The sequence below is a fragment of the Pleurodeles waltl genome, chromosome 4_1 (assembly GCF_031143425.1).
Source record: "Pleurodeles waltl isolate 20211129_DDA chromosome 4_1, aPleWal1.hap1.20221129, whole genome shotgun sequence".
In the NCBI taxonomy this organism is placed as follows: domain Eukaryota; kingdom Metazoa; phylum Chordata; class Amphibia; order Caudata; family Salamandridae; genus Pleurodeles; species Pleurodeles waltl.
In genome coordinates this window covers 605,594,063-605,621,185 of record NC_090442.1, presented here as the reverse complement: position 1 = coordinate 605,621,185, position 27,123 = coordinate 605,594,063, and the positions used below count along the sequence as shown (strand labels likewise).

Here is a 27,123-nt window from a genome sequence, read left to right as displayed (position 1 = left end):
GGTGGGAAAATCTGCACAGATTCCAATGCACTGTCTGAGTGGCAGACCAAGCAGCTCAGACCAATCCTGACACTGCTCTCATGCTAGGTATATCATGAGAGCAGTGCCAGGATTGCATGAAAAACCTGTGCTTGGGTCCAAGGGACAGCTGGGACACCAACACTATCAGGGGGGAAAAGGAGCTGAGCAGCTGGTGCAGCAAACAGGTACGTTTTTTAATTATTATTATTTATTTTTTATTATAATTTTATTGTCCCCCATTCCTGCCCGCCCGCCCCTCTCCTTGAGATTTGCAGCAGCCACCACAGCTTTTCACAGAAGAGGTTCTGCTTTCACTGTCTGCTGATCAATAACAGAAGCATCAGACCCAATCATAGATGGTGTCAAAGGTCAGACTTGTCCCCAGTCGTTTCAAAAAGAGGTTCTCAGAGAAGTACTGTCATCTCAAAAAAATCTTTCAGACTTTCTTTCTAACTGGTCAAATCAGTGCAATGGCAGAGAGCTCCTCATCATTCCCAAGCCGTGGTTAGGCCTTCCAAAGCAGCTAACTCCCTTTTAATGAAGCAAGGGGAAATAGTGCATGGAGAACTCTGGTAATCCGCTGATGAATCCACTGTTTGGTCAAGTGCTGGTCCAAAACTAGGCCCCCTAGCTCTAGTAGGGTTGTGGAGGTGTGTCAGTGGTTAAAGGATGTGCCTTTATTAGGTGAGTCAGACAGACTGTGGTGGCCTGTTCATCAGCACTTCATATACCTTATTCATAAAATACATCATATTTCAAGGATAATGCCAGGCAGTATCAAATAGCCTCCCTATAAAGATGTAGAGTACACTTTGGTTTTGGTTGTAAGAAGGTTTAATCAGGATGCATTATACACCTCAGCCTCCTTCCTTCAGCTCCCTTTCCTCCTTAACCACCTTCTCATTTCAAACTACAACATTCCTTACAGAGAAGTTTAGACCCTACATTCTAACTAAATGCAGAACTTAGAATATACAGAAAGGAACATTGTTACTACTGAAGGAAGGATACCACACTCCCTCACTGTGAAATTCTGAGTTACAATAACATACACAGTGGTATGCAACATGGCAATATAAACAAGCATTTGCAATGCATGGGTCTCACGTTTACTCGAGTTAAAGCTATTGGCGTTGTAAAATCCTAACCGGACTATTCAACAGTTTCACATAAGCGAGCCAGCGGCCACCATGAGCGCAAAGCAAACACACAAAAGGAAACAGAACTCCGCTTGCAGTGAATCTTTTCGGCAGAAGGGCAATTATACATGTAACCGCAAAAGTGCAGTTATCCATGTATCCGGCAAAAGTGAAAATATCCATGTTACAGGGTCTAAGTCATGGGAACCCATTTTTAGTGTTCAACCAAAAAAAAGGCAAAGAATGAAACAAAGCAGCATCTTTCAAAGGGGCTGCTCTACCTAAAACTGATAGCATGCCTGTGTACATGGACAAAGAACAGGGAAATACTTAACAACAATTCTGAAATGCTGGACTTGTAACAGGGTACAAAATATTATTTTATAAAAATGATAGCGTGTCTTTGCCTGGGCACAGAATGGCTTAACATAAGAATGGAAGCAGGAAAATGAAGGGGCTGGTCTACCTAAAACTGATAGCATGCCTGTGTACATGGACAAAGAACAGGGAAATACTTAACAACAATTCTGAAATGCTGGACTTGTAACAGGGTACAAAATATTATTTTATAAAAATGATAGCGTGTCTTTGCCTGGGCACAGAATGGCTTAACATAAGAATGGAAGCAGGAAAATGAAGCACTTGGTGTCCCTGCCACTTGAGAATGCTACAGTGTTGTCTTTGCCTGGGCCTGGGTGTGACTAATGAATAGGGCAGGCCCATGTAGTGTAAAGACCAATAGGACCACCATGGGACACAGTGGAAGAGTCCTGGTCCTATAAAATATGTACTGGTGGGCCCACTGGCACCCCCAGTGCAATTTAACCACTGGGTTAAAGAGAGGGCACTATATGGTCATAAAGATAGGATGGTGGGTAGTTATAAAGTTTGGTTTCATTTTAAGATGTAAATTAGCATAGGGTCAGTTCACTTACTTTTGAATCTATTTTACGCAATGCAGTGGTAATCTCAGAAGTGGTATTCTTCACAGTGGTAATCTCAGTGGTAGTTATCACAATAGTGGTAATCACAGTAGTGGTAATCTCAGCAGCAGTAATCCCTGCAGTGGTAATCTCCAAGGTAGTAATCACAGTAGTGGTAATATCAGTAGTGGTAATCTCAGTGGTAGTAATCAGATCAGTGGTAATCTCAGCAGTGGTAATCCCTGCTGTGATAATTTCAACTGTGGTAATCTCATCAGCAGTAATCCCTGCACTGGTAATCTCAGAGACAGTAATCACTGTAGTGGTAATATCAGAAGTGGTAATCTCAGTGGTAGTAATCACATCAGTGGTAATCTCAGCAGTGGTAATCCCTCCCGTGGTAATCTCAGAGGTAGTAATCCCAGTAGTGGTAATCTCAGCGGTGGTAATCCCTGCTGTGATAATTTTAACTGTGGTAATCTCATCAGAGGTAATCCCTGCACTGGTAATCTGGGAGGTAGTAATCACAGTAGTGGTAACCTCATCAGAGGTAATTCCTGCACTGGTAATCTCAGAGATAGCAATCACAGCAGTGGTAATATCAGCAGTGGTAATCTCAGAGTTAGTAATCCCAATAGTGGAAATCTCAGCAGTGGTAATGCTTGCAGTGGTACCCTCAGAGGTAGTAATCACAGTAGTGGTAATTCAGAAGTAGTAATCCCTGCAGTGGTAATCTCAGCAGTAGTAATCACAATAGTGGTAATTCCTGCAGTGGTAATCTCAGAGGTAGTAATCACAGTAGTGGTAATATCAGTAGTGGTAATCTCAGTGCTAGTAATCACAGTGGTAATCTCAGCAGTGGTAATCCCTGCAGTGGTAATCTCAGATGTAGTAATCCCAGCAGTGGTAATCTCAGCACTGGTATTCGCTGCAGCAATAATTTCAACTGTGATAATCTCAGCAGAGGTAATCCCTGCACTGGTAAACTCAGAGGTAGTGATCACAGTAGTGATAACCTCAGGCGTGGTAGCCCCTGCAGGGGTAATCTCAGAGGTAGTAATCACAATAGTGGTAATATCAGAAGTGTTAATCTCAGAGTAAATAATCACAGTAGTGGTAATCTCAGTAGTGGCAATCCCTGCAGTGGTACTCTCAGAGGTAGTAATCACAGTAGTGGTAAATCAGCAATGGTAATCCCTGCAGTGGTAATCTCGAGGTAGTAATCACAGTAGAGGTAATCTCTGCTGCGGTAATCCCTGCAGGGGTAATCTCAGAGGTAGTAATCACAGCAGTGGTAATCTCAGCAGTGGTAATCCCTGCAGTGATACTCTCAAAGGTAGTAATCACAATAGTGGTAATTCAGCAGCGGTAATCCCTGCAGTGGTAATCTCAGAGATAGTAATCACAGCAGTGGTAATCTCGGCCGTGGTAATCGCTGCAGTGGTAATTTCAAAGGTGGTAATGTCAGCAGATGTAATGTTTGTACTGGAAATCTCAGAGGTAGTAATCACAGTAGTGGTAACCTCAGAAGTGGTACTCCCTGCAGTGGTAATCTCAGAGGGACTCATTTCAATGTAGTAGATTCTATGTAGCGGTACATGTTCTCTGTTGTATTTTAGGTGGTGACTTACAACCCTTCATGCTGGGTCCTCCGTCTGATATGTTCATTGCATTTGCGAGTGAATAACGCTCAAACATTTTCTGTTTTTAGGGAACAGAAGTCCGCTCCCAGCTAAACTTATCAGCAAAAGTGCCATTATCCATGTAACCACAAAAGTGCAATTATCCATGTAACCGGGCTCAACTTCTGCCCAGCAAGATTGTGCTGCCTACGAAATAAAGAGGGAAAATAGTGCAGAAACCATACAGAAAACATGGAGCTTCATATGTTTTCAGTAGTTGGCTGATGCGCTCGAGGCGGGCTAAACACCAAAAGAGGCATGACATATGCATGCCTTCCACTAATGAAATCAAGCTAATTTTAAAAGGCAAGCTGACAAACCAACCAAACAGATGGGTGTGGATAAAAGCCCACAGAGAGATTACACCAGGGACGGAGCGCTTTGAGCTCGACCCTAAAAAGAATGGTTTTTGGAGTCGCAACATCAAATGACAAGATCGGGGTAATCGTTCATACAAACAGGCATGCGGTCGGAGCTGGGTTTAAACCTAATCAAATTCATACCTAGCCTCAACTGTTCATTGAAGAACTATTGACAAAACTTGTTGCTGGAGAACCTATAGGGCCACAGTTTTTGTCATTTCTAAGTGATGTAAATAACACATGCTTCCACACTCAAGATAATGGTCCTCAATTTATCGGGCTAAGAGGGATCACACACTGAATCGAGCTGGCCCACATTCAAACTCCTGAGTGAGCTATCAGTCACAACAGATGTCAGCAGCTGAACGCAGCATCCTCTTACATTATTTCTGCCTTGTATCACATGAAAGCGGCAGCTCGGACACCCAATCCTTCTGCTGAGAAGCCTAGTGCTGTAAGGCACACCGACTGAAACTGGAGCGCTGTTGTTATTGGCCGTACTTGCCGTTTCTCTGGAAGGTTATATGCATAATGAACGAGACCCATTTTTAACATCACTGTTCATTTTTTTTACCAGTTTAAAAAAAAGTTTCATGTGTAGTAACACTCTCAGATCTAGACTAAACAGCTAGTCCTGCAAATTGAAAACGAAATTGTCTATTTGTAAAAAAAACAACAATAGGTTTGAAAAAAATATAAATTAACGACAAAAATGAGAACTTCTGGAGGGTAGAACACGAGTGTACAAATCATCCAATAGTCATCTATTAGTAAAGGGAATGATTGGGGTGTGCTTTACAATTTTGAGGCTGTAGTGAGTGGGAGGAAAGTAGATCTTTCAGTTGACAGAGATGCCTTTTGTGGGTTATTTGTTGGTTATCAAAAGTGGTGAAGTTTAGGTTTAGGAATGAAGAAGGGTGATAACAACTGAAGACTCCAAAGGGGAACAGGACCCAACGTCTGTATTTAAAGAGTTTCAGACTCTTGGGCCTTGAATTATCTGGGACCTAACAACATGTTTTTGTTGCATAAGGTTTGTTGAATGACCCAGTGTTATACTGGATGTAGATTTCTGACTGGCATGTATTGGAGTACAAGTTTCTACATATATCTGTAGCTCCACAAACAGTACACACGATTTTGAAAATGTGTTTTTGAGTTAGGCCCCTTGAGTTAGAGCGTTTAATGTTCATTCCTATTCCTAAATTTCACAAATGTTGATGCAACGTCTCTCAAAACGAAATCTATAAAAATCAAAGTTACTAAAATTGCTGCTGTTACTCAGAGAAAAACACATCTATACAGGAACCTGAAAATTCCCTGGTAGGCTAGTTCTGATGAAGAGTCAAGGACCTAGGGCAGAACTAGTCAAAGGACCACTGTGTTTGTCACATCCCTACGGGGCTGTCAGAGGTACTCCATGATCCATCAGTATCCAATTATCGATCTATGTCAGTCTGCTGTTGGTGATATCAGGCTGGCAGCATCACAGTACACAACTTTCTCTTCACTTTGGCATTATTTCCCTGCACTTAGTATGCCTGCATGATATGTAATAGACATACATACACACACGCTAGTTTTTGAGCCCCACTGAACGGTAAATTAGCATTCTGAATTCGAGTCTATGCACAGGATTCAGGACATCCAGGATTAATGTGTAATTATGAAATATGTAGAACAAAATAGATCTGTTTGGATTCACCAGGAGATTCGGCTGCTGTAAGCAACTCAAACCTGCGGGTGAAACACAGGTACAATTATTGGTGGAATCGAACCCAGAATTACCAATTTCATAGTAATTTCCAGTTATTAGAGGAACATTCACAGTCCCACTTGCAATAGCAAGTACTTCCACCCTTGAAGTTATTGGTATTCTTCTCAATTCAAGAAGCCATCAGCACACCTAAGAAGCTATAAAAGCGAGAGAGTAAGGATAATTGGCAATGTTATGGGGATTGGGAGTTTCAGAAAAGATGGGTCTCCTGGGAAGTAAGAAATTCATTTTCAACCAAAAAGTAGCCTATTATCATAGAGATATGGGTAAGCGGTTTCAAGAATGATGTTGTATGTCTTCGATGTCAGAAAAAAAGCCATAAATAGCTTTGAGGTAAAGATCCTCAATCAAGGCTGTGTATTTAACACTATGGGGGTCATTCCGACTCCCGCCGCCGGCGGTAACCGCACGCCTGGCGGGAGCCGCCAAATGACCGCACCGCGGTCAAATGACCGCCACGGTAATTCTGGCTTTCCCGCTGGGCGGGCGACCGCCAGAAGGCCGCCCGCCGGCCCAGCGGGAAAGCGCCTTCAACGAGGAAGCCGGCTCCGAATGGAGCCGGCAGAGTTGAAGGCGTGCGACGGGTGCAGTGGCACCCGTCGCGATTTTCACTGAAAATCAATGTGGGGCCCTGTTAGGGGGCCCCTGCAGTGCCCATGCCATTGGCATGGGCACTGCAGGGGCCCCCAGGGGCCCCACGACACCCGTTACCGCCATCCTGTTCCTGGCGGCAAAAGCCGCCAGGAACAGGATGGCGGTAAGGGGTTCGGAATCCCCATGGCGGCGCTGCTTGCAGCGCCGCCGTGGAGGATTCCCTGGGGCAGCGGGAAACCGGCGGGACACCGCCGGTTTCCCGTTTCTGACCGCGGCTGTACCGCCGCGGTCAGAATGGACATGGAAGCACCGCCAGCCTGTTGGCGGTGATTCCGCGGTCGTTGGCCCTGGCGGTCGGTGACCGCCAGGGTCAGAATGACCCCCTAAATTGCCCCCTGGCGCCAAGGAGCACAAATGGAAAACACAGAAATGTGGCATTTTGCAGAAATGAGTCTGAACAAGTGCCGCAGTCACATGAAAAGTTTGTCAGAGTTTGGGGACCTTTCAGAAGTTTTGGAGGGGCGGGGGAGGGAGGGGGTTGGGGGGGGGGCGTGGGAGGGGGCGTTCCACATCCGGGGACTTCATGGACATTACAACCCACTTGTTCCCAGGCGCCTGTGCTTGTCATAGAGGTCTGGTGAAGGGGGTCGAGCCTGCCTGTGCCCCAGGGGTTGCCGACCCACCTGTAACCCCTGGCAGAGACCAGTGCTGAGCCTACGGGGGTTTCACTGGTGCCTCTCGGCCCCCTGAGCTGTGAGAGGAAGGACCTGGGGCAGCTGATGCTTCGGTGTGGGGGCGATGCCAACATTCATGCCCAGTCCCCTCGTCAATGATCCAATCTTTGCCCGGTCAGAGAAGGTCTCGTGCCCTCTCTGGATAGACGCACCTGGCCAGGTGTGTTTGGAAGCAGAGATGCCCCCAGGGAAGGACACCTGGGATGGCACCGTTGAGCTAGAGGCCAGTATCATTCATTCATCCACTCATCAACCATGAGCAGGGTCCTGAGCGCTATGGAGTCGCGGCCCGAGGGACATCGGGGTATCCTTGGCATAGGGGTGGGTATTCGTCTCACCCTATGGAGCGTCATGACACGTCACAGGAGGATGGGGCAGGATGAACCCGGGCGTACACCACGTGACTGTCGGGACTCTGGGAAAGACCATAGCATGGAAGGCAAAGTTACCAGAACACTGTGGAGGTCATTCTGACTTCGGCGGGCGGCGGAGGCCGCCCGCCAAAGTTCCCCCGACAGAATACCGCGGTGCGGTCAAAAGACCGCCGCAGTAATTCTGAGTTTCCCGCTGGGCCGGCGGGTGACCGCCAGAAGGCCGCCCGCCCGCCCAGCGGGAAACCCCCTTCCACGAGGATGCCGGCTCCGAATGGAGCCGGCGGAGTGGAAAGGGTGCGACGGGTGCAGTTGCACCTGTCGCGATTTTGAATGTCTGCTATGCAGACACTGAAAATCTTTGTGGGGCCCTGTTAGGGGGCCCCACGACACCCGTTCCCGCCAGCAAGGTTCTGGTGGTCAAAACCGCCAGAACCAGGCTGGCGGGAAGGGGGTCGGAATCCCCATGGCGGCGCTGCCTGCAGCGCCGCCATGGAGGATTCCTCAGGCCAGGGGAAAACCGGCGGGAAACCGCTGGTTTCCCTTTTCTGACCGCGGCTTTACCGCCGCGGTCAGAATTGGCCTGGATGCACCGCCAGCCTGTTGGCGGTGCATCCGCGGTCCCCGGCCCTGGCGGTGACCCCCTATGTGAAGACACCAACTTAGTCAAGGCTATTGTCCAGTAAAGGGTAACAGGTCCAAAACTGATGCAGTGTCAGGAGAAGCTTCTGTGTCCACTGTTTAGAGTAGGACATCTTGAGCTCTTTCCTTAATTTGTGGATGGGCGAGATTTTTCCAGCGGAAACCACAAGTGCAGGCACACAAACATAAGAATCATAAAGTATGAAGGTGCTAGCTTCCAAGTTCATTTAGCTAAAATATGCTGCTGGCAATTTAAAATGCTTTCGAGCAGTAGAAGGTAGTCTTGTGAATCTATGTTGATAACTGTGGGTCGAAGCTCAAAATAGGCGCTGACTTTCCAGTCTGATCATTTGAAGATACATATCTGGTTGGTACATAATTATTATTTATTAAACTATTGGCTTGCTTTTATTAATTCTTCCTCAATTGCCAAAACGGGATTGTCATTGAATACTTAGTCCAACAAAATTGACACTGAAATCAACAGTACTTCCCACAACAAAACCTTCAACCAATATACATTTTTGAAGTATATTTAATTTTTGTTCAAGTTTAAATATTTTGGATTTATCAATACTTAATCGGCCTCGCTCTCCCCAAGGGAAAACCACAGTGGTTTCAGTAATGGGTGGAAATAAATGTGTACAACTTTTAACAGTGTCATAATGTGGCAGGGCAGATGCTCTCTTTGCCCTGCCGCACGTCACGCAAGTGAAGTAAGTGCACTGCACATTCCAAAATTGTATGTCAGGCTTGGTGGAAGGTCTAGCATGGAACACTGTCCTGGGTTGGAGTCACTACACTTAAGTTGTCCTAGAGCACCCCAAGCGAATCACACCATCAATAACACAGACCAGAACAAGATATCTGCGTTAAAAGAGGGTTGACAAAAAAAACATTGGTATCTTTCATTTGATACCTTTGTTGGAAAGTAGGAAATGTAATGGGATTTGCTAAAGTACATCAATGGACACCAACTAAAATAAAGCAAGGAGTCTAACTAGGGCTGGGTAGGTTTATGGAACATATCCTACAAAAAATCATTCTACCTTTCACCCCTACCACAGACAAATTAAACTGACCTATAATTTGGATGTTTGAGGCCTTGGGCATGTGAAATGTACTGTAAGATCAGCAATAAACCTCTACTGCATGCCATAATGTCTTCTCCCCAGGCCTTCTTTGCCGTAAGTTACCAAGAGACAGATGGACGAAGGAGTTGACAGTTCTGTAAGGCTGGATACGTCTTTAGTGAGGATGTTTGCTTGCTATCCTTTGAGAAATCTTTTCGCCTAAAATGAAAATGGCAAATTAAACATCAGACACTCATCAACACAAATGAAGCCATACAGTGGGGATCCTACCGATCACTGAAGAATAAGTAGGGTATTGTCACAATAGCCCTGACACTAGAAAGACAGTAACAAAGTATCCAGGGACCATTGATCACGAAGTCTGGCATGAATGAGGTATATGGCGGGTCCTCATGACAGATATGACTGTAATCTCGATGTAATTGGAATCGTGCTTCCGTCTGAATTGGAATATCGAGTTCAGCAGGAATACCCACACCTTCAGGTCTCTAGGCATTCACAGTTCCCTAAAAAAATATGAATGTAGGAAGGAGCCCTGGCATTTAGGGGAAATGGGGAGGCTGGTGTGGAAACACACATTTCACAAGTTATCCCTTTATCTGTATCGAAACTTGTCATTGCTTGGGGATCCTGCATCCAGTTATTAACAATTTGCAGAGAATCAGTAATTCCAAGGTGCTGAAACTCAGACTCAATTGCCAGTGACATTTTAACGAGGTCCTTACAGTCTTCACAATGTCAACTGTAGAGGACACTCCTGATAACAAACGAGTGCAATGTGGACTAAGTGTCAGATGCATTGAGTGTTCAAGATGTCTCCTATGTACCTTTTAGAAACTGTTACTGTCGAAGGAAATCTCCACATCCCACATTATTGGTATATAACCGCTCTGTACAACCATCCTTACAGCATACCCCACCTACGAGCATGAGGTGCATTAAAACTTTCCTGTTTCACATCCTCAAGAATATTGTACATGAAATAGTCATGAACTCTGACTTCTAGGTAAACAGTGTTCAGGATTGCTAGATAGAGTGAAAAGATGACCCTAGTGAACAATTTTGAACAGATGTAAGGGCCCACACAATAAGATCTGAAAAGTTGTCTGCACAGGGGACGCTTTCTATATCAGTACATTGGAATACTCTAGCTATGTGTGGTGTGGACGTGGAATATGAAATGTGTATTCTGTACTGGTACACTGTGTGCAGTGTGTAATACATCATTTCGTAACCGTCTCGTTCATTGTACGTGTGGTGCACATTTCACTTGCAGACGTAGAAGCCAGCGATATGACATCTTCCTCTGAAGGTCAGATGTGTGGTTGACCGTAATCGTTCTTGTGTTTTTTCCTTACTTGACGTTATTGACATCTCTAACAAACCAACATCACCTGAGAAACCTCTCATCCACATCCTTGTGTTAATCACAAATCACGCCTTGTTCACATCTCCTTGTGCTTTGGATTGTATTTGACTTTCCTTCATCAGTGGGTGTCCCATTTCTACTCCTCGATGCTTTGGTTTCATTGTTTTGGTTTGGACTGCCCATTCTGCCTGCCTCCACCTGTCACCATTTCTCCACTTTCTTTTGCAGGTCTCGCTTTTTCGTTGCACTTCTGATTTTCCCTCCCACTAAAAAGGGTATGTACGTTGTGTGTTGCATTAACTCCTTGACAATTTTCCAATTCTATCTACCTTTTTTATTACAGACGAAGATGAGTCGGCTCCTAATACTGCCGCACAAGGTATGTTAATAAACGTGTTAGTTTATCAAACTTTAAAAGTGAGTTGATCAAACTTTATGAATATCGTTCTTTTACTTCATTGACTACAATTGTGACAGAGTATGTAAATGTCAGGAACAGAACTAATGTTCGCCTTCTTCTGCGGCAGTTGCCGGATACTAATATTTATGCAGGGAGGCAAAGGGGTTACGTTTACAGCATTGCACGCCCTTGTGATTGACACACTTCTGTGTTGTTTGCCCCGCATAGGAGAATGTTTCAGTTATTCTTACTTTCAGTTAGAAAATACCAGTCTATTTGTACCCAAGACATTTTCAATTTAAATTCAAAATTAATTCCAATGTTTAACTCAAATATTCGTCAACCAAAATATATTTTTACTTTACGATCTTTATTGTTAAATTTTTTCCGGCTGTTGCTTGATGGGGACCAAGAAAAACATTTTCATCGATACCTTTCTTTCGCTCTTCTATTTACAATTCAGAAAAATACACTGTTGACCTCAAACTAGTTTGCATCCTTGATAAAACATAAATGATCACTGTTCCCCGACACTTCCTGTGATGATGTAAACATAAAGCTAAAAACTAAAACACGTGTACCTTAAAGTACAAAAATACTCTTTAATTCATAGTTCTGCAATTTCATGACATTTTTATTGTGTTGCCTTTCACTTGTTCATAAGACAAAAGCAACGTGAAGAGTTAGTGAACTAATGAACTAGAGTGGAGCTTTCTTGGGATGCGCCGCATGAGAACTGGGACCAGCTTATGGTGGGGTCTAATGGAGGTGAGACTGAAGTAGGGTCTAGAGGACATGGTGGAGGTGGGACTGACGGAGAGCCTAGAGGACATGGTGGGGGTAGGACTGACGGAGAGCCTAGATGACATGGAGGACGTGGGACTGAGGTAGGGCCTAGAGGCTATAGGACATGATGGAGGTGGGACTGAGGGAGAGCATAGATGACATGGAGGACTTGGGACTGAGGTAGGGCCTAGAGGCTATAGGACATGATGGAGGTGGGACTGAGGGAGAGCCTAGAGGACATGGTATACGTGGGACTGAAGTAGGACCTAGAGGACATGATGGAGGTGGGACTGAAGTAGGGCCTAGAGTACATGGAGGTGAGACTGACGTGTAGCCTAGAGGCATGGCGGAAATGGAACTGAAGTAGGAACTAGAGGACTGTTGTGGCTAACTGCAGGGTGTGGAACTTACAGGGTGTATACTATTTTGGGGTGGGATGCCCTGGGTAGCATCGGATAGGACATGAAAAATGTGGAATTTGGTGTGCAAGAGTGTACTCGGACAGGAGCAAGGAAGAGTTGAAGCCTGTTAAAACTGAAACGTCTAGTGTTGATTCTAGTGCTGTGATGTGTGCTGGTGGATGTCATCTGTACTTGGGATCTGTACTGGGAATGAAACCTTCTTTGTCTTAACTATATCTGGGGTGGCTCATGCTGAAGCACCGCCTACTAGGGTATGCGATTTTGGTAAAAACACCTTCTTAGTGTCGGACCTGACAGGATTACAGCCGGGTGGGATGGAGGAACCTGCTCCTGATGGTTTCCTCTGGGGTGTGACTTGCTGGTAGGGACCTGCTAGGATGTGGAAGTTTGAGATTAAATACCTACTTAAATAAAAAGGTGAACCTCTACCATGTGAGAAAATATGTCCCATGCAAACAATGTGGCATGTGCAATGCTGTCACATCAGTCACAGACCACAGCATCTTCTATAATAAACGTGCTGACCTTGCATGACTGCTACCGCCATACACAAAGTCCTTATGTGGTACAACATGAACTAAAAATGAGTTCCTCTTTCATTCTATTATTATCTCTATTCACTTCTGAGTGATTAGTGCTAAATATCCCGTCTCAATGTACTGCAAATTATGCATTGCATATTTAAAGATGAGGCATCAGTAGCCTAAATATGTTCATAAATTGGTAAACTCATCAACTCTTGCCCACACTGTTCTTTCTTTACAGACGGAAATGCTTCTAAGGATAGAAAAGACTCAGGTGAGCAACTTTACTAAATATAAACATGAATGTGCTGGAAAACCTCCTGTATTGTAAAGAGAGTGCTTCCTTGATCATTCTCCTGCATCATTTTATTTTCTACCATTGGATATGAATGTACCTGGCCTGCATGAAACGAAGTAACAGATTTTACAATTTGGTGATGATGTGATGAGGATCACTTTAGATTAAAAAAAAAACTGACCAGGCTTCAGCTTTCAAATAGAGCTCAGTGAATTAGAACAATGGGACATGTGTGCGAAACATTTTTTGTAAAATACTGATCGCAATTTGCAACCAGTATTTTTTGTGACCCATGTGCAATTTTTGTGATTCAAGAAATGTCTTGGTTCACAAAATTCTGAACTGTAGTGAATGTGACTTACCTCATCAATATTTCTGAGGTTGTTTTCAAATTGTGACTCACCACGATTGGTGCCCCTCACAGGTCTGTGATTGCTTTTCACATATTTGTTATAAATATAGCCCATTTTCCTTAAAGAAAATGGGGGTACAATGAACAAGATCTTTCAACTTTATAAAAGTTTGAGAGTAGGCAATGGAACACTACCACCTAGACCATTAAGTACACCCAAATAAAATATTCATTATACATTCAGAAACGGGAAAGGACCCCTTCCACTCTTTGGGAATGGCTTACCACTCATGTGTGGAGTTGGTAAAAGTTTAATGATTTGCAACCAGATTTCAGTTGTAAAACAGTGATGCGTAATATAATGAATTGCTCTTTGGAAGATAAGCCCTAAACGCAGCCCTTCTAAGTAGTGATCTGGAGGCCCTTTTAAATCCATTTTATGATTTGGTAACCTGTTACAGAATCGCAAAATGAGTTTAGTGCATTCTAAAAAGTTATACATCAGTCACAAACCATGTAATTTAACAAATCATAGGGATTCCAACTAGATGGCTTTGTATATCTGGCCGGATGTTGCGCAGGCAAGTGGCTAAGGGTTCACTGCTAGGTGTGAATAATATCCTACAGCTTCCTGCATTAAGCTTTAAATAGGTAGAGTGCAGCACTATGGAACCTATGGCACATAACAGCTCACACACACTAGAGCATAGATGAGAGTGGAGTGGAGAGGCACAGAGCTTTGACAGCAAATCACTTGATGAAAGGCAGTCAGAGCAGGGTGGGAGTTTGGACAGAACATTGGCTAAATATGTTGTGTGGACACATTTTCATGTCAGGGATATCGATGAGAAAAATATTGTGAATGTAGGTTTCTAAAGGTAAGCAAAGTTTTACTATACTTAACTCCATATAAATGTACCTTGATGAGATATATATATATATACACATATATATATATATATATATATATATATATATATATATATATATATATAAACATGTACATTCAAGGTACATAGATGTGGAGTTAAGAATATTTAATTTATACTTATCTCATTGCACTTACCTTCTTCATATTTTGGCCCTCAATATTTTTGACACGAAATTTGTTTCACTGATATTCTGTCAGACAACTGGGCTGGATAGGACAAGCCAGGTTGATGTGGTCATAGTAAAAGAGGCCATATATCTTGTTATTGCACCCTGCCTCTGGGTATTCTGTAGCGTGGACCTGTGGAATCAGAAAGGTGAGTTAAGGGTGTGGAAGCAGGAGGGAATGAGTGTGTTTAACCAAAGTGAGATTTTGTCAAATGAGTTTAACTATAAACAGCTCCAATCTCACACAGGTGTAGATATAGTGAAGACCAAGAGGAGGAGTGAGGACAAAGGGAGGGCAACTTGAGCCCTTAATCACATGGGGTCCAACACTAAGTGACACCCCCCCACCCACCACCCCCAAGTGGCCACCTAATGTGCTGTAGTTTCTTTTCTGACACCTTGAATCATGCCATGTGCAACCTTTTGCAGGATGCTTTAACCAGGGAACACTGAAAAGGTTTATGGAAGTTGTATACAAGGGATATCTGCCTTTTCTCTTATAAGATAACTCTGTTGCTAATGCTTGAATGATTTCGCAGGGGTTCCTCTTGTGTGTAGTAAAATGTTTTTTATGGTGTAGCCTGGTCTGATCGCTGCTCTGGTCAGTTGTACTGCCATATCATAAATAAGCACCCGATTCGACTTGTTGTTTGTGAGAGACATTTCTATTGTCAGTTGTCTTGTATGTATCTATGAGTTGTATTTATGAAGTGGGACCAGTACTATTACTAGCTGTGGACTGGCTGGAGCAGATCCTTTGTTTGCTCACTATGAGTAGGTGAGAATAAGCTCCAAAAGAACAGGTAGTATATTGAAAGGTACATTTCCTCATTTGTGATGTTTCCTTGTACAACCACATATCAATCACTGCTGCCTTTTATGTTCTAGGGCTAGAAGACATGGTGGCTTGTGTTGCTTCTGTTCTTCTGCTGTCTCGTGCTCCAGCTACCACCATCCTCTTTTTTAACATCAGCTTCAGTGCCTTTGGCCACAGGTCTGATCCTGTAAATTTAGCAGGGAATATTCTGAGTCATAGTGAAAAACATCTTTCAGAACTCAACACGCTTTCTTCCGTAGCCCCTGGTGGCCTTGGCTCTCTTTTTGGTCGAGGCTATTCAGCAGCAGTTTCTCCATCCACCACAGCGCTCCTGTAGATAAGGATACCCACTTTCCATGAGTTTCTTACTAAAGCATAATCTCTACTAAACCCAGGTCAGGTGCCACCTGTCCTGACATGACTATTCTTGTTTCCATTCCCTGACAGTGGGGTCTGTTGGAGAGGGACATCCTGAAGGAGCTGAGAAGCGAGACAATTCTCAACTATCCACGTTATTTGTTGAAAAACCCCATGGCGGCACCATCAATGTCGGTGAGTGTCAAATCGAAGCGTGACGTGGCTCTGTCCTCCACATGTGTGCTCTTACCTGTAATGACTATGGTGGAACCTGTGCCCATGTGTGGCATTAAGCAGCGTTCTTAATCCAAGTCCATGCTAAGAACAATATATATCACTGATAGGCAGGTGAAATTTTTGTAATATCTTTCCATCTTTCTTAAAGGGGGTAATATTACCTTTGTGGCAAAAGTAGAAGCCAAAGATCTTCTTCGGAAGCCAACTGTAAAGTGGCTAAAAGGCAAATGGATGGACCTGGCAAGTAAAGCAGGGAAACACCTTCAACTAAAGGAAACATACGATCGTCTTAGCAAGGTAAACTTTAAATTACTTGGCAGTGTATGCTGTGGTGATCTGTTCCTCCTTTCTCTGATTGTTATCCTAGCAGTTGAACAATGAGTGCTTAACAAGTTGCGACCAAGTCAAGGTGTCTGACTTTGGGGGTCATTACAACCCCGGCGATCGGCAGTAACATGGCAGTAAGTACTGCCAACAGGCTGGCAGTACTTACCGCCATATTCTGACATTGGCGGGTTGGCTGAAGCTGTACCACTCTGACCGACACGGTGGTAACAGCTGCCGGGCTGGAGATATGCATCACCAACCCAGCGGCCTTCACTGTACCGCCTGCGGGATTATGACCCCGCCTACCGTCATGGTTTTTGTGGCTTCCTTACCGCCACAAAAACCATGGCGGTAGGCACTATCATTGACAGGGAATTCCTTCCCTGTCAAGGATAGGGGTCTCCCCCGCCTCTTCAACACCCCCAAACACCCACCCCCCTACTTTCACGCCCCTCCTTGACACACTCACACATACACACACCCTTTTCACACAAAAATCCACGCATGCATACATCCACTCACTCACACCCACACACACTTTCACACATGCACACACACACGCATTCACAAAACACAACATACACGCACTCACACATCCATACATGCACACTCGCATTCAACACGCAACATAAACCTGCATCCACGCATATACAAACATACACACCCCCCCCACACACACCCCCCCACACACACACACACAACACCCCCCTCCCTTGTCAAAGACCCACCTTACCTGTGTGCAGGGGGTACTCCGGCAGGAGACGGGACAGGGCTTTTGTGTTTTGACACTGAAGTTGACTTTGATTCATTGTAATGATGTCAATGATTTGAAAAAGATTGTCACTCTAGTTAGAATTAAAAGAAATATGCTTTTTATCAGAGTATATTCACGATGAAGTCAGTGACTGTAATCAAAGGTAGGCTTCCTCTATAAAATGTACTGGGGTGTCACTGTGGTGGTCTCTGTATGACTTTTTGCCGTGGCTGCTTCTAGGTGCCTCCATCCATGCCTATCTCTTGCTGTCGATCTCAAAGTGAGTGAAAGAGTGTGTGAATGTGTGAATGAGTGCTTGAGTGACTGAGTGAGCAAGTTATTTAGAATATTAATGTTGCACCCAGATAGGATTAAGCCATCACAAGATACCTTATGTCCGATTCTTAGTTCCTTGTGCGTGTGCTTACCAAGGGCAGCTGGCAGCAAAATAAATTGGAGGGTCGCAAAAAACTACTACATACAACCATAACATAACATACACACATAACATGCATAACATACACACATAACATAAACACATAACATGCACACCAATATAAATATAAAAAAAACACTTTCCTTCCTTGATGTCCTGCAGCACGTCCTCATTCTGCAGCACATCCTCGGAGTGCGAAGTCCACAGCCAATTCTCTCATCCAATCAAATCTTTATGTTTTCATGCTGTAAAGTGTCTTGATTGGCTGGAGCAGGCCAGGCTCCACGTTTCAAAGGGCACTGTAAGCCTGTGCCTTCTCTCCAATCCAGCTGTCCAAGACAGCTGGGTTGGAGAGGTTTCAAATGCACATGTCGGTTTGGCCATAACAAGTTAGCCGGCCAAACCATCATGCAATCTTCAAACAAATGGGCCACTCCTTCAGCAGTGACACACTGGCCCCGACCTGCCCTCGCACTTTGCTGGCAGAAAGCGTAAAAAAAAAAATGGTAATTAAATAATTTTAATACCATTCTATTTTTTACACTCCCTGCACAGCAGTGCAGGGGGGTGACACTAATCCGTTCCCACTGAGGAACCTCCACTGGTGCTTGTGTGAGCTTCTATCTCACTCTGGAAGCTTTTCTGCAGGTGTGTGTCTTTCTACTTGTGTTTCATGCTATTTCTTAACTATATACACCTTAAGTACCTTTGGGACCATTCCTGTGTGCAGTCCTTCTAGCCCTTCAAAATAACTGTATGATGATATTGATATAATATTATTATTATTATAGTTGAGTTGCCACCGTTTATTAGGACGGCTTTCTGAGGCAGTGTTTTCCCTTACTCGTGACTTCCATGCAAAGTCAATAGGAATAATGGCAAAAAGTACAAAGATCTGGGAGAACACTCCCAATGCGTCAGGTACTTAAAATGTGTTGGTTTTTAGAAAACGCCCCCTTTTCAGGGGCTTGTTTATTCAAATCAACCTCCTAGCCGTCGGCACTGAACTGTTGCTGAAGGGCTCCTCCATTTCGCTGGAGCACTGCTGTAAAAATTCCCCACTTGAGTTTCTGGGACCTCCACTGGGCTGTTGGAGGTCCTTCCTCCTTCAAATGATCCCTTAAACTTTACCGTATATTTTAAATATAAGATCCTTCTGGAAGCATAGCAGGTTTGGGTTGAGTCGGAGTTCCTCAGAAAAACGGTTCAGGAATCTTGGTACTTAGCAGGTGAAAGGGTGGTTCAGCGTTTTTTACTTTTCAGCTGGAAGAATCTCAACAGGTAGATGGGATTTGCTTCTAAAGTCTTTTTCTCCTGCTTTCACGCTAGACGTGTCTTTCAGATAACTGGTTAGACTGAGCTGTAGAGTTTTGTGGGGTTGTGCAACAGTTCTGAGGTCTGATGACGTTGTTATTGTACGTTTGGAGATGTGAGTCTATATAGTTAAATTTTGCTCAATGATGAAGCCCATCAATTTGCAAAAAAAAAGCAACAACAGTAACAGTGAAATGTCAAGATGTGAACATGTTTTTCTTACAATGTTCGGCATTGTAGGTGGTTATTCTCTGCAGTACTAGAGGAGGAGAAATTCAGTTTTAGTCCGCTTTAGTTTCAAGAAAATTACCTCAGACACATTATAAGAATTTTGTCTTTTAATAGCTATGTCCCAGAGGTTTGCAGTTCTAACGCACAGTTTGGTATTATGATCAAATTGATAGTAGAAGAACCCTTTTTCAAGAAAATTGCATCAAGTATTTCAAAGAAGAGGTTCCGAAAGAGACAGCAAGGGAGAGCACCATTTCATGAATGTACTTTTCATCTCCATTCTGTTAGAAAGGGGATTGAGTAGAGCCTCAACGTCAGTTGTATCAAATGCCGCTAAAAGGTCCAATTACACTAAGATGTATGGATCACCTTTCTCTGGTATACATAGAATGTCACTGAGCACTGGGAAGGTTGCTGTTCCCACACCACATCTGATGTAGAATCCAGATCAGAGATTGCTAGGTTATTGGTTGACATATGACAGACATTGCACTGAAACAGCTCTTTCTAGGGTATAAGAAGTGACCATCATGTGTGATGGTCCTCCAATTTTTGCTCTGTTTTATGGCATTAGGACTCTGTGCACTTTATCCCTTCTAAACAACAGGGAAGTGCCTGTGCGCCCCTTTAAACATATGTCAACATTGGCTTATACCTGATTGCCATAAATAACTTTGCTATACAGCCATATAAATGTTGTAGAAATTCACCTCTGGCATGGAAAGTTGAATGCCACCTATGGATGTCAGCACCTATTGTGCCATCGAATACAGTGGCATTGACAACTTGGCTTCAAGCCTACCCCTTGTAGCCTGACACCAGCAGCTTCAACCCCGCTGATCAGACCTGTCAAAATCACCCTTTTGACTGGTATGGAAAACCTGATTTAAAATATTAAATAAGTCACCCGTAATCACACCTTGCTACCATCAAGGTAGGGTTTATAATATTTAAGAGTGGAACCTATGTGACATTAAAAATGATATTCTCCACCAGTAACTAAGCCCAAAACAACATTGTCACTGGTTAGGCGGCAAGTGGCACATGGGAAAAGTCAAAATATAGATTATACCATTTGATTTGTAAGTTTTGACCTGTGCCGGCTACAGACTCAAATGAAATACTTACTTTTACTTTTAATAAAAATCCAATCTTATGCTGAGGTCAGATTTTTAATAAATAAATGGGAAATGTAAATTTTGGAAAGTTGCCTTTAACCTGCCTAAAGCTGCTGTGAACAAATTTGGATTAGCTCTCAAGCCACTGCTCAGCTGGGCCTAATGAAGGGACAAACAGATGTGTAAACTGATCCCAGAGCGGGGACAATGACCTTAGAATGAGGAGGTGTTTTTCTTCCTCAGACAGGAAGACAATTTAGGGTGGGCCCAGGAACTTAACTTCAAAGTTGACTTCCCTGTCACAATTAAATCTAAGGTGACACCTGGAAAAACCTCAGTCCTTCTAGTCAGGCTGGCACCAAACCCAGTGGGTGGAAAACTACCACACGAACCGGTCTTGAGAGACCACAGAGGAGGGGACTTCTCATTATCCTGGCCACACCCCTACGTGGGTACAAAGGCTCCGCACGCTGAAAGGGGTTTCTCCATCTTGAATTCTGGAATGAGGGACACTGAGGTATTGTTTCCAGTAGAGCAAACAGCAACTTCTGAAAAAGTGAGTAGGGTGCCCCAGGGAACTTCTACCCCATTAGTTAGTGCCCAGGAGTCACCCCTACCCACTAGCTGGTGTCAAGCATAAATATGGCATCCTAATGTACCAGGAACGGCTCCTTTGCAATGGCGAAGGAGCATCGCCCCCCCTGGCTAAGCCAGGAGCTGAAAAATAAAACAATAGATCATTATCATTTTATTTTTCAGGTCCTGGCTCAGCCAGCAGCATGTGAAGGGAGGGGTGGGGCTGGGCCACGGGAGGGGCTAGAGGGGAGAGGGTGTGGAGTCTGTGCCCTTCTAAATGCACATGTGTGTTTGGCCGGCTGTCTAAGGCCGGCCAAACATACATTGCACACTTAGGTTTCTCTAGCCCGGCTGTGCTACACAGCCGGGTTGGAGAAACTGCACAGGCTCCAGTGCACTGTTTGGGCGGCAGCACAAGCACACAGTCTTGCCGCTGCTTTCATGCTAGGTTTGCCCACTGAATGCTGAGACACCAGAAGAAGAGCAGAGGAGTGAGGCGGCAGGCGGTGGTGACAGGAACATTATTATTTTTCTATCCCCGCCCCTCCCCTTTAATTTTGCGGTGGCCACTGCTGCAAGGTACCATTCCCAGAATGCTTACTGGACCTACCCAGGATCAGACAAGGACTAGACCTGCTGTCTGTGACCTGAGAGGAGCCCAAAAGGACTGGTCCTGCTCCCCGTGTTCCCAGGACAAAGACGTGGACTCCAAGGATCAGTTGGCCGACCTCCTGTGTGGCTGTAGGGACACAATAAGCTGCAAGAGGCCTTTTCCCTGAAGTGTCCAGCTGAACAGTGGCAACCAGACCTGGTCTGGACTTTGCTGTTGGCCTCTGCCTAATGCCGTGAGAGTCTCTAAGTGCCCTCAATTGAAGTTGGGAGCCTTAGAAATGTATTCCTGAGGTATAAACTGGAAAATCTTTCCTCCAAATCTTCAGCAGGACGTAAAAGAAAAGTATCAGACAGGCAGTTCTGCAGAGTCAGATTCAATTTTAGCTTCATCCCCTCAATGCTCCTAGGACTGATGGAAAAAACGACAACATTCTATGCTTTCAGCAAGAAATCACCAAAGCCCCATGTTAGAAATGTGGTTTCTGGTTGGGTAGAGTGTACACCTAAGCCAGGCAGAATCCACCCACTATAGTCAGGGCGAGGGGGTTACACATCCAGGATAACCCCTGCTCACCCCTTTCGTAGCTTGGCACGAGCAGCCAGGACTAACCCGGGGGCAATGTGTAAAGCATTTGCCCAACACACACAACACGTGACACAATAAATACGCCACAAAGGAAACACAACCGTGTTAGACTTTTCATCCTTGGCGTGGTCTCCCTTAACTTTTTGCCTCTGTTCCCCAGGTTGTTGATGTGTGCTGGACTCTGATTTTACTGTTTTTGTTACTCTGGGCACTTTACCACTGCTAACCAGTGCTAAAGTGCAAGTGCTCCTGTTTAAAATGTGTACGTAATTGGTTCTCCATGATTGGCATATTTGTGTTACTGTTAAGTCCCTAGTAAAGTGCACTAGAGGTGCCCAGGACCTGTAAATCAAATGTTACTAGTGGGCCTGCAGCACTGGTTGTGCCACCCACACAAGTAACCCTGTAATCATGTCTCAGACCTGCCACTGCAGTGTCTATAAGTGTATTTTTACACTGTAAATTCGACTTGGCAAGTGTACCCACTTGCCAGGCCTAAACCTTCCCTTTTCTTACATGTAAGGCACCCCTAAGGTAGGCCCTAGGTAGCCCCAAGGGCAGGGTGCAGTGTATGGATAAGGTAGGACATATAGTAATGTGGTTTATATGTCCTGACAGTGAAATACTGCCAATTTCGGTTTTCACTGTTGCAAGGCCTGTCTCTCTCATAGGATAATATGGGGGCTACCTTTAAATATGATTAAAGTGTAGATTCCCCTAGAGAGTAGATGGACATGTGGAGTTTGGGGTCCCTGAACTCACAATTAAAAAATACATCTTTTAGTAAAGTTGATTTTAAGATTGTGCGTTTGAAAATGCCACTTTTAGAAAGTGAGCATTTTCTTGCTTAAACCATTCTGTGACTCTGCCTTGTTTGTGGATTCCCTGTCTGGGTCAGTTTCACAGTTGGGTTGTTTTTCACCTCGCACTAGACAGTGACACAAAGGGGGCTGGGGTGTAACCTGCATTTCCTGATTAGCCATCTCTGCTAGGAGGGAGGGGTGGAGTGGTCACTCTCATCTGAAAGGACTGTGCCTGCCTCTGACAATGCCGGCTCCAACCCCCTGCTGTGTGTCTGAGGCCTTGCCTGGGCAAGGCAGGATTTCACAAGTAGGTGTGAGTCCCCTTTGAAGAAAGGTGACTTCAAAGACTAAAATGGGTATAAGAAGGGCACCCAAATCTACAGACTTTAGAAACACTTCTGGAACCAAGAGGAACCTCTGCCTGGAGAAGAGCTGATAGCTGAGAAAGAAGTGCTGCCCTGCCTGTGACTGTGCTTTGTGGAGCTTTCCTGCAGTGCTGCTTCTGCCAGAGTAAGAGGGCAAAGACTGGACTTTGTGTGCCTTCCATCTTGTGAAGAAATCTCCAAGGGCTTGATTTAGAGCTTGCCTCCTGTTGTTTGAAGTCTCAGGGACAGCAAAGACTTCTCTCTGCCAGCACCTGGGGTCTCTGGAGAGACTCCTGCCGCGACAAGTGGTGCCCTATCCAGTCCCTGGGCCCTTGAAAGGAAAGCTGGTGGAATCCAAGGAAATCGACTTCGGACGACTTCGGACTGACGCCGCTGCTGAATCCGGTAACGCCGCCTGCACCTGACGCCGTGACCTTCGCTGGAACGCGACGCTCTTCGCAGGCCCGACGCCGCAGCAGCCCCACTGAAATCCGCGACTCTGTGGAAGTCGCCGCACCACGTCGCGACCGACACCGCTCGAAGTGCGCAGATTCAACGTTTCGCACAGACGCCGCGATCCCTGACTTCGCGCATCGGCTTGTTTTCACTCTTCACCAAAGGTACTGTACTTGGGGGTCTACACGACTCCGTGACCGGCGCCGCTGGTGTTGGCTTGTTGGGAACGACTCCGTCACGACACCGTGTTAACATCTCATCGAATCATTTTTGTTTCTAAGTGCTATTTTTGAGTTTAATCTTTAAAAATTCATAACTTGACTTGTGTATGTCGGATATTTGTCGTTTTGGTCTTGTTTTGTTTAGATAAATATTTCCTATTCTTCTAAACCGGTGTTGTGTCATTTTGTAGTGTTTTCATGAAGTTACTGTGTGTGTTGGTACAAATACTTTACACCTAGCGCTCTGAAGTTAAGCCTACTGCTCTGCCAAGCTACCAAGGGGGTAAGCAGGGGTTAGCTGAGGGTGATTCTCTTTTACCCTGACTAGAGTGAGGGTCCTTGCTTGAACAGGGGGTAATCTGACTGTCAACCAAAGACCCCATTTCTAACATTGGTGATCAGCGGTTGGGATTTGGACTTGTATTTGTACTTGACATACAGTAATTAAGTGTACACTACTGTTTGAGTTCAGACCACTACGTGACCACATACTGCTTATCTTGAGATTTTTGCTTTTTCTCTTTTTGTGGATTTTTCCCTACGTCCACTTTGTTTTTTTCGCTGATCCTTGATTGACTTTGAACTTCATTTGGGAACTTGTTTCTGCATTTGGAACTTTGCACTCTTTTTACCTTTCATCATGTCTCTACTTGGAGATGCATCAGTTGGAGCTGACTTTGAGAAATTGGAGAGTTATACCAAAGCTCAGTTGAAGCAGTTCTGTAAAAGTTTTGACTGTCCCATTAAGAGCTCATCCAGGAAGGAGGAGCTGCAAAAGGCGCTGAGGGCCTGGGTGACAGCCAAGAGCACTGAAGGGCACACAGAGGATGAGGGAGATGAGGAGGATGAGGAAGAGGGTTCAGTACACAATGGTATTGTGGGTGGGCCTGTTATGTCCAGGGAGAAGGTCTCCAGGGAAGGTAGCAGTGTCTCATCCAAGGGTCTGACACCTGAGGAGTTGCAGGACAGACAGGCAGAGAGGGCATACCAATTGGAGCTGCAGAAGCTCAATCTGGAGAAAGAAAGAGATGCGAGAAGAGCAGTCCTTGAGGAAAGGAAGATGCAGCTGGCTCATGAGCTTAACTTAAAGGAGTTAGATCAGAGGAGCCAGTCCAGTAGGGATGGTGGCAGCAATCCTACAGTGCAGCCGGAGAGAAGGGTACACATCCCAAAAGACCTTGTGAGGGATTATAAGAGGGAGGATGATATCTACTTGTGGTTCAAGGGTTATGAGTCAGCTCTCCACATGAACCTGGTCCCTGAAGCTCATTGGGGGGCAGCCCTGTGGAAGCATTTTGAGGCAGAGGGGAGGGACACACTGACGGCCTTAGGGGATGCTCAGAGTCTCACCTACCCTGTCATGAAGGAGGCAGTACAAGGAGAAGTTTAGATCCTACAAGAGAAAGGAATCCCAAACATGGTTGGAATGTGTTGATTCTTTTTGCAGGTCACTGGATGGTTGGGTGAAGGGCAGTAAGGTAAACACGTATGAGGGGCTTTACAATTTAATTGCTTGGGAGCACTTGTACAGTTTATGTTTTCCAGAGCTGTGCCAGCACCTCATTGACAGCAAGCTGACTGACCCCAGGAAGCTTGCGCAGGAAGCGGACTGCTGGGAGAGCACCAGGGTCCAAAAGAGGTATGGGGAGACCACGCCAAGGGTGGGCAGGGTCCCTCTCAGAAGAAAGGGGGGTTAAGGGCAAACAGGGGGAGTTCTCTAAAGGGCCCCAAACTGATTCCCAGGGTAAGGATTCCCAACACCCCAGTGAAAAGAAGCCATGGTTGTCCAAAAGGGAAGCCAGTGGCAGGTGGTCCCCCACGTAAGTGCTATGCATGTGACCAGGTGGGTCATGTGAGGGGGGACCCCAAATGCCCCAAAAGTACACCGGCACCCACTGGTGCACCGTCCCAGGGTTTAGCCAGTGTAGCGCTTGGGGAGGAGTTGGTTTCAGGTGGGTGGGAACCAGCAGAAATGACCTTTGTCTCACTAGGGGACAGTGAGATGGTCCAGAGAAACCTAGTGCCTGATAACACTAAGAAATACAGGCAGTGGGTGACCATCAATGGACAGAGGGTGGAGGCTCTGAGAGACACAGGAGCCAGTGTGACTACAGTGAGGAGTCACCTGTTGTCTGAAGAGCAGATTGATCCCCGGGTACTTCACCAAGTAGTTGCGGTAGACAACTCTGAGCGCCTCTGCAGAGTGGCGCAGGTTCCCTTTGAATGGGGGGGGGTCTCAGGTTCCTGGAAAGTAGCTGTGAGTCCAACCATGCCTGTTGATTGTTTGCTAGGTAACGACCTGGAGGATTCCCCTTGGAAGGAGGTGGAACACAGGTCTCACTTGGAGATGTTGGGTCTGCCTGGGTGGGTATACGTATCCACCCGGTCTATGGCAGCCAATCAGGGGAGTCAAGAGCCCCTGGAGCCTGAAACAGTGGCCCAGGGGACCGCCAAGAAGAGGAAGTGCAGGGGGCGCGGGAAACCGGCCCCAGAAGTTCCCACGGTCCGGGAGGAGGCAGAGCCTGAGGGTGATGCCCCGGAGCCTACAGGGGAACAGGTGGCTGAACTGGGGGAGGTCCCTGAGCTGTCGCAGTGGCAGCAGGAAGGGGGACCCACCAGAGAAGCATTCTGCACAGCGCAGAAGGAGTGCCCTACTCTTGAGGGGCTACAGCAGCAGGCTGCAGCCCAGGTGGCTGGCGAGGCGCCAGGTACTCACCTGATTTATTGGGAGGATGGCCTCCTGTATAGTGAGCCTAAGGTTCCTGAGCCTGGGTCAGCTCGTATGCTGGTGGTACCCCAGTGCTTCAGGGCCTTCCTACTGGGTTTGGCTCATGATGTGCCGTTGGCAGGACATCTAGGGCAGGACAAGACCTATAAGAGGCTTGTCTCCCACTTTTACTAGCCCTTGATGCACAAGCAGTCAGCTGCTTATTGTAGGTCTTGTCAGACTTGTCAGGCAAGTGGCAAGAATGGGGGGAAATGCAAAGCTCCCCTCCAACCTTTACCTGTAGTCAGTACTCCCTTTGAACGGGTAGGAATTGACATTGTGGGGCCTCTGGACCCCAAGACAGCCATGGGCAACAGGTTCATCCTGGTCTTGGTGGACCATGCCACACGATACCCAGAAGCCATTCCTCTAAGGACGGTCACTGCCCCCGTGGTGGGACGTGCCTTGATGGGAGTTTTTACCCGCATGGGGTTCCCCAAGGAGGTGGTATCTGATAGAGGTACAAACTTCATATCCACTTATATGAAGTGTCTGTGGAAGGTGTGTGGGGTAACCTACAAGTCCACCACCCCTTACCACCACCAAAGTAATGGTCTG

At 45.6% G+C, this 27,123-nt stretch overlaps 1 protein-coding gene across 11 annotated transcripts in view; it reads left to right on the top strand.

Moving 5' to 3' along the window:
* Window positions 1–27,123, top strand: part of MYBPC1 (myosin binding protein C1) — a 362,797-nt gene that overhangs the window by 83,560 nt on the left and 252,114 nt on the right. For 10 of the 11 annotated variants that reach the window (XM_069229024.1, XM_069229030.1, XM_069229029.1 and 7 more), the window contains 5 exons: window positions 10,616–10,651; window positions 11,052–11,087; window positions 13,082–13,114; window positions 15,853–15,957; window positions 16,148–16,296. In XM_069229024.1, the coding sequence (XP_069085125.1) occupies window positions 10,616–10,651; window positions 11,052–11,087; window positions 13,082–13,114; window positions 15,853–15,957; window positions 16,148–16,296 (359 nt within the window). The remainder of the gene's footprint in view (window positions 1–10,615; window positions 10,652–11,051; window positions 11,088–13,081; window positions 13,115–15,852; window positions 15,958–16,147; window positions 16,297–27,123) is intronic. The other variant, XM_069229023.1, reaches the window with a different exon arrangement.